Source organism: Oncorhynchus kisutch, linkage group LG6 (genome assembly GCF_002021735.2).
Source record: "Oncorhynchus kisutch isolate 150728-3 linkage group LG6, Okis_V2, whole genome shotgun sequence".
In the NCBI taxonomy this organism is placed as follows: domain Eukaryota; kingdom Metazoa; phylum Chordata; class Actinopteri; order Salmoniformes; family Salmonidae; genus Oncorhynchus; species Oncorhynchus kisutch.
In genome coordinates, this window is record NC_034179.2 from 66600810 (window position 1) to 66608107 (window position 7298).

At 42.0% G+C, this 7298-nt stretch overlaps 1 protein-coding gene across 1 annotated transcript; it reads right to left on the reverse strand.

The window, feature by feature from the left end:
• Positions 1 to 3592: 3592 nt before the first annotated feature.
• Positions 3593 to 6129, reverse strand: LOC109892222 (guanine nucleotide-binding protein G(I)/G(S)/G(O) subunit gamma-T2-like). The gene is made up of 3 exons (XM_020484659.2): positions 6004 to 6129; positions 4471 to 4560; positions 3593 to 4345 (listed from the first exon to the last, which is right to left on the reverse strand). Exons 2-3 carry the CDS (start codon positions 4552 to 4554, stop codon positions 4217 to 4219), a joined length of 213 nt encoding a protein of 70 aa, XP_020340248.1. The 5' UTR covers positions 4555 to 4560; positions 6004 to 6129; the 3' UTR covers positions 3593 to 4216.
• Between the last annotated feature and the right edge of the window lie 1169 nt (positions 6130 to 7298).

Sequence of the window (7298 nt, forward strand, 5' to 3'; positions counted from 1 at the left end):
ACTGTCACGTCCTGACCTTTGTTCCTTTTTTATGTCCCTATTTTAGTTTGGTCAGGGTGTGAGTTGGGGTGGGCATTCTATGTTTTTGTATTTCTGTGTTTGGCCTGGTATAGCTCCCAATCAGAGGCAGCTGTTTATTGTTGTCTCTGATTGAGAACCATACTTAGGCAGCCTGTTTTCCCACTATGATTTGTGGGTAGTTGTTTTCTGTCTTTGTATTAGTTACCAGACAGAACTGTTTCGGTTGTTCGTATTGTAGTGTTCAGTTCAGTTTAATAAAATGACAAACACTTACCACGCTGCATATTGGTCCGATCCTTCCTACTCCTCCTCAGAAGAGGAAAACCGTTACAATCACCCTCAATCAATGGTGAATCATTTATATCCTTAAGGGAGGAGTCTCTGCCAAGATGACAATGCTCCCGTCAACAGGGCACGAGTGGTCACTGATTGGTTTGATGAGCATGAAAACGATGTGAACCATATGGCCGTCTCAGTCACCAGATCTCAACCCAAATGAACACTTATGGGAGATTCTGGAGCGCCACCTGAGACAGTGTTTTCCACCACCATCAGCAAAACACCAAATTTGTTACGGTTTTCTAGGTGTGGTGAAGGAGAGTCGGACCAAAACGCAGCGTGTAAATTGCGATCCATGTTTAATCAAACAAACGTAAAACACGGAATAACACAAACGTAACGAAAACAGAAACAGCCTATCTGGTGCAAACTAACAAAGAGTACACATAGGACACTAAGGACAATCACCCACGACAAACTCAAAGAATATGGCTTCCTAAATATGGTTCCCAATCAGAGACAACGATAAGCACCTGCCTCTGATTGAGAACCACTCCAGACAGCCATAGACTTTGCTAGATAACCCACTAAGCAACAATCCCAATACCACCACCAAAACCCCAAGACAAACACACCACAATAACAAAAACCCCATGCCACACCCTGGCCTGACCAAATACATAAAGATAAACACAAAATACTTTGACCAGGGCGTGACAAAATTGTGGAATTTATTGTGGAAGAATGGTGTCGCATCCCTCTAATAGAGGGAGGGTGTCCCAAAACCCTATTATTAAGACACTTTATGTTGGTGTTTCCTTTGTTACTTGTATATATACGTATATATACAGTTGAAGTCATTAAAATTCATTTTTCAACCACTCCACAAATTTCTTGTTAACAAACTATAGTTTTGGCAAGTCGGTTAGGACATCTGCTTTGTGCACGACACAAGTAATTTCTCCAACAATTGATTACAGACAGATTATTTAACATATAATTCATTGTATCACTATTCCAGTGGGTCAGAAGTTTACATACACTAAGTTGACTGTGCCTTTAAACAGCTTGGAAAATTCCAGAAAATTATGTCATGGCTTTAGAAGGTGTAGGTGTACATGTGGATGTATTTCAAGGCCTACATTCTAACCCAGTGCCTCTTTGCTTGACATCATGGGAAAATCAAAAGAAATCAGCCAAGACCTCAGAAAAAAAATGTAGGCCTCCACAAATCTAGTTCATCCTTGGGAGCAATTTCCAAACGCCTGAAGGTACCACGTTCAACTGTACAAACAATAGTATCCAAGTATAAACACCATGGGACCACACAGCCGTCATACCACTCAGGAAGGAGACACATTCTGTCTCCTAGAGATGAACGTACTTTGGTGTAAAAAGTGCAAATCAATCCCAAAACAACAGCAAAGGACCTTGTGAAGATGCTGGAGGAAACGGATACAAAGTATCTATATCCACAGTAAAACAAGTCCTATATCGACATAACCTGAAAGGCCACTCCAGCAAGGAAGAAGCCACTGCTCCAAAACCGCCATAAAAAAGCCAGACTGCGGTTTGCAACTGCACATGGGGACAAAGATCGTACTTTTTGGACAAATGTCCTCTGGTCTGATGAAAAAAAATAGACCATCGTTATGTTTGGAGTGAAAAGGGGGAGGCTTGCAAGCTGAAGAACACCATCCCAACCGTGAAGCACAGGGGTGGCAGCATCATGTTGTGGTGGTGCTTTGCTGCAGGAGGGACCGGTGTACTTCTCAAAATAGATGGTATCATGAGGGAGGAAAATTATGTAGAAATATTGAAGCAAAATCTCAATACATCAGTCAGGAAGTTAAAGCTTGGTTGGAAATGGGTCTTCCAAATGGACAATGACCCCAAGCATACTTCCAAAGTTGTGGCAAAATGGCTTAAGGACAACAAAGTCAAGGTATTGGAGTGGCCATCACAAAGCCCTGACCTCAATCCTATAGAAAATCTGTGGGCAGAACTGAAAAAGCGTGTGCGATCAAGGAGGCCTACAAACCTGACTCAGTTACACCAGCTCTGTCAAGAGGAATGGTCCAAAATTCACCCAACTTATTGTGGGAAGCTTGTGGAAGGCTACCCAAAACATTTGACCCAAGTTAAACAATTTAAAGGCAATGCTACCAAATACTAATTGAGTTTATGTAAACTTCTGACCCACTGGGAATGTGATGAAATAAATAAAAGCTGAAATAAATAATTCTCTCTACTATTATTCTGACATTTCACATTCTTGAAATAAAGTGGTGATCCTAACTGACCTAACTAAGCCTGGTAATTTTTACTTGGATTAAATGCCAAACTGAGTTTAAATGTATCTGGCTAAGGTGTATGTAAACTTCCAACTTTAACTGTATATATTTCCTCTCTAATCACCATGACTATTATTCGTTTTTTACTGTTATTCTCATTATCTCACTTTGCTTTAACAACAGTAGTTTTGCCATTCATGCAGCGAGAGAGAGAGTGACACCACTTATTTGGATAGTCCCAAGTAGATGCTTTGTAGTTCAATAACTTTTGTGAAAGGCCATACCTATCCACTGACAAAATCCTGGGCGGGACAGCACGAAATGAGACACAGAGACGTGACTTCAACAAAAAGAAGGAAACTGTTTCGGGAGTTATTCTTTCAACTCTCCCCGGGACCGTACAAACAAAGGCAGGGTAATGGCTATCCAAACAAACCCCCCCCCCCCCCCCCCCCAAAAACTAACAGTTGGTACACACGCCAATCCAACAGCTTGAGCCGAACCTATAACAGGGCATCCTACTGTCCTGGAATTCACCATATTCACCATTTCCGGTTCATAATCATTCTGCCCCTTCAGTCAGGTCCTTAAAATAGCACAAACAATAATCAGTCAACTGGCCTCAGGTGAGCTCATCAGTAGTGGCTGTACAGCGGCCCACCTCCAGGAGAGGGTGCAGTCGGCCCACTTCATCTGGCTAATCCCTCCCACTTTCAACATTTCAACTAACTAACTACTAACCTTAACCTTTATCCTAACCCTAAAGGTAACTGTTACCCTTACCTTAACCCTTACCCTTATTCAAACCTTAACTGGAACCTTAACAAGCTGTTGGATATCAAGAGATTGTTTGTTGATAGTATGCCAATCTGTAGATCATCAGTATCGGACTATCCAAAAAAAGTGTGACTGAAAAAGAGTTTGAATTCTTACAATTCAACGTTCTAGTTCAATGGGTCTGTATCAGGTCACTGTGATATATCAGACATCAACCCACCTCCTGATACAAATGTTTATTTCTAAAACGTACATTACAACTTGATTGAATCAAGGGACACATGCAGCATGAGAGGATCCATGTTCATATGAGGTGCAAAACAAGAGAGAAGTCACAGAGAGAAGTCACAGAGAGAAGTCACAGAGAGAACCAAAAGACGTCAAAGAAACTGCTGTACTGGGTACACTTTATTTACAAGCAAAACAAAAGCCAGTCAGTGGTGGGTGCAATTGGAACATTCCAGAGCCTGTTTGGAAGCTCTATAACCGCCAGAGGCAACTGACAGGTGAGGAGGATAGCGTCGTAGGTCTTCAAGGAGAAAGGAAGGACACCATTGTAACCAAGTGATCCCTCTAATCCCCTGAATCGTCCCTGGATAAATCTCCTCCTCAGCTCCCAGTGAACTTAGGTGACCTTGTGTAGCCTAGTCAGTGTGACATGTTGTGTTGTCTTAAACTGGTTAACTTAGTGGACGTCTCTCCGATTTTTTCTCTCCAGTTTCAGCCCCTTCAGCCCTGTAAAGAGTGATACATAGCTGCAATACGTTTGCCATGTGTTCCTATGTAAGTACAACATGATGTTTTTCCCTGTGTCCCGCCTGGGGATGTTTGTCCCCCCGGGAGGGCTAGGTGATTATGCAGCCTCCCTTCTCAGGCTTATAGGGGTTCTTATCATCTGGTACTCCTGTTATCAGGAGGTCGGTACCAGACGCAGCCTCACACCAGTCCATGGTGTCCTTGGATGTCTTGGACACCTAAGAGAAATGGAGAGGGGTCAATAGAAGCATTCTAATTCAGTTCAATGCGACTGTATCAGTGCACGGTGATGCCTTTGTAATGCTCCAGAGCTTCTCTTTATGGACCCATTGGTTTTACGTACAGGCTCCCTGGGTGTCGAGACTTCTTTCTTCAGCTGTTCCAGCTCCATCTTAAGGATGTCAATGTCTGACATATCCCGAGCCATCTTTCCCTGAGAAGGAAGGAGGGGGAGAGGATCAGTGAGAGAGAGGGCACACAAAATAAACATCAAACATTCACCACGCTATAACAAGTAACTCTTATCTTGTTGCTCGTCAGTAAAGATCCAAATGAATCTAAATCCTTCTGGATTTGTGAATGAATTCACTTATTGAACAGATTGTCATACTTGTTTGATATTCTTGTATCAGTCTTCAACAACGCGCTTCAGTGGGTTGAACCCAGACCTTAATCTTTACCTTTCAAATCCCAAAATTTCCTCTTTCTTAAGAATGTCATGTGTGGTAAAATGACTGTAGGATGTCACAGCAAGCTAAAGAATGTTGCGGGACAGGATTACCCAATAAGACCACACCCTATACATTGTGTAGCTTTGTATGGCTAGTCGCCAGGAATTCTACTCTAATAATATCTTGTTTTTAAGTAGAGTTGATCTCGATGGGTTTGCACTGACACAGTAAAAGACATGTCAGGTCAGAGATGGGCAACTTTGATGGGGTGGGGGCCACAAAAAAACTGAACTGAACTGATCATGAGGGGCCGCAGTGGCTCGCTGGTCACTTGACAGCAGAGAGACATTTTTTAAGTTGTAGAGTTAATTTCCTGCAATTCTACACGTTTTGCCATGGGGATGTGAGAATACCCCGACTGAGTTCCAAAATATATACAGTACATATTATATTTTTTTGGGGAGGGAAATGAATCCGCTGGCCTGCAAAATGGGAGCCTTAGACATCCGAGTGTATGAACAAACCCAACGAACTATTGACATGTCTGTTTCCATGGCCTTGTGCTTGTTGACTCTTCCCTATCCTAAAAGAATCTGTCATACAACTGAACTTTGGAAATACATGAAGGCTACGTGGTTGGTGTTCTTTTTTGGGTACTACTTCAGTCCTACCCTCTACCAACACGCTGTGCCTACATAATCAGGCAACCAGCCAAACCCAAAACGAGCATTTATGTCACATGAACAATTATAACAGGTAAGGAAGCCACTGTGACAGTGGGTTGTGCAAACAACAGATTTATTACATTGTGACTTCTGGCCACACTGAGGAAACACACACTGCATTCATCCATTTATTTCTGTCCCAAAAAGGCCATTGATATGGCCTATGAGTCTAGAAAGAGACCTCTGAGTCATGTCTAACAATAGTGAAAACAACTCAGAGTAGTCAATTATACAAACACATCGATTAATTGATCCTATTCGAATTTTGATACTACATAAAATGTAGTAGTATGGCTTTGTTGACTCCCGTCAATAAAAAAAAATCCATCCCTCAATAAAAAATAAAAAAAAGACGTTCTAAATGCATACATTTAACTGAGTGAATTGCTCAGTTGAGCTAGAATCTCCCTGAACACTGGTCCAGGCTATTGGCCAAGACTGAAGTTAGTCGCTACATACTCTCCTCGGGCCGACACTCACCTATTGGTTGTGGGGACAGTTGATGCAGGGAAAGTGTAGTCTCTCGCCCTCTATGGGACCGCAGTGTTCTGGTTGTCCAACTGGATTACCCTGTTCCTCAACTCTCCTCTTTAGGACGTTCTCCAGATGGCACGATGACAGATTGGGAGAAGACTCTTGTACAGACGCCCAACCCCCACCCCACCCACCCCTGTTCCTAATCAGATTAGTCTATTATAATTAGCTGCGCCAAATGTCAACCTCAAATCACAAATTACCTTTGAGTATCACAGGAGGACATAGAGAGAGAGTATCAGCTCCAGCCAAATGCTCCTAAACCACAGGTCCTGGATCAGCTCTCACAATGCCAATCCTGACCTTTATCATGGGGTTTCAAAGTTTCAACTGGCCCTAGATCTGTGCTGATTATAAGCAACTTCCACTCTCACCTGGGTCACTCTCAGAGGTCGAAACGGGAGAAAAAAGTTTGAAATGGAACACGGATATGAGCATTCTGATTGACCAGGAAATCCTTTTAAAACGGTCCACTTACAGACCTTGTGATGGATTGAATTGGGGGGGGGGGGGGGGGGTAATAAGAACATTTACGGTATAAGACCTATACAGTATAACAAAGTAACAAAGACATATTGTTTAATTGTCAGGCATCTTATAAGTTGGTTTCTAGGCAAGCCCCATTCAAACTTTTCTAAATCCTTCAGGACTTCACTCGCTCAAACAATTACAATCCCTCACATGTTTTGCCTCTTAACAGTGACCTTGCTGGTCGTCTGCTTCTGTCCCACCTGGACCTGAGGCCTGTCCCATTTGGTATCTGGCCCCACGTCATCTCTTATTAAAGGAGCAATCTCAGACAGATAGAGATGTAGGATCGATGAATACAGATGTAGTATCTTCATTTGATCAGTCTTTTGCTGTTGAGAATTTTCCTGCACAGCCGGAAATGCAAACTTATAGTGTTTTCAATGTTAAAAAAGGCTTCTAAAGTTTATAATTTTCACTTTGAAATGTCCGACTTGATTTGCCCTAACGGAAATTGTATCAACCACTCTTATTTTCTTGCTGTAGCAAACTGGCTCAAATGAAGATCCTGCATCTGTAGGGCTGGAGAAATGTAACAATGTCACATGTATAGATGGTATTTTCTTGATCTATTTTAACAAAATTAATGTTTTAACCATGTTTTGAAGCTTACAATAATTTAGTTAAAAATCTAATATTTTGGATTGTGATGGAGAAAGACAGTTGATCTAATCTCATGAGGCATTTATTATTGATATTCTTCAAAAATCAAT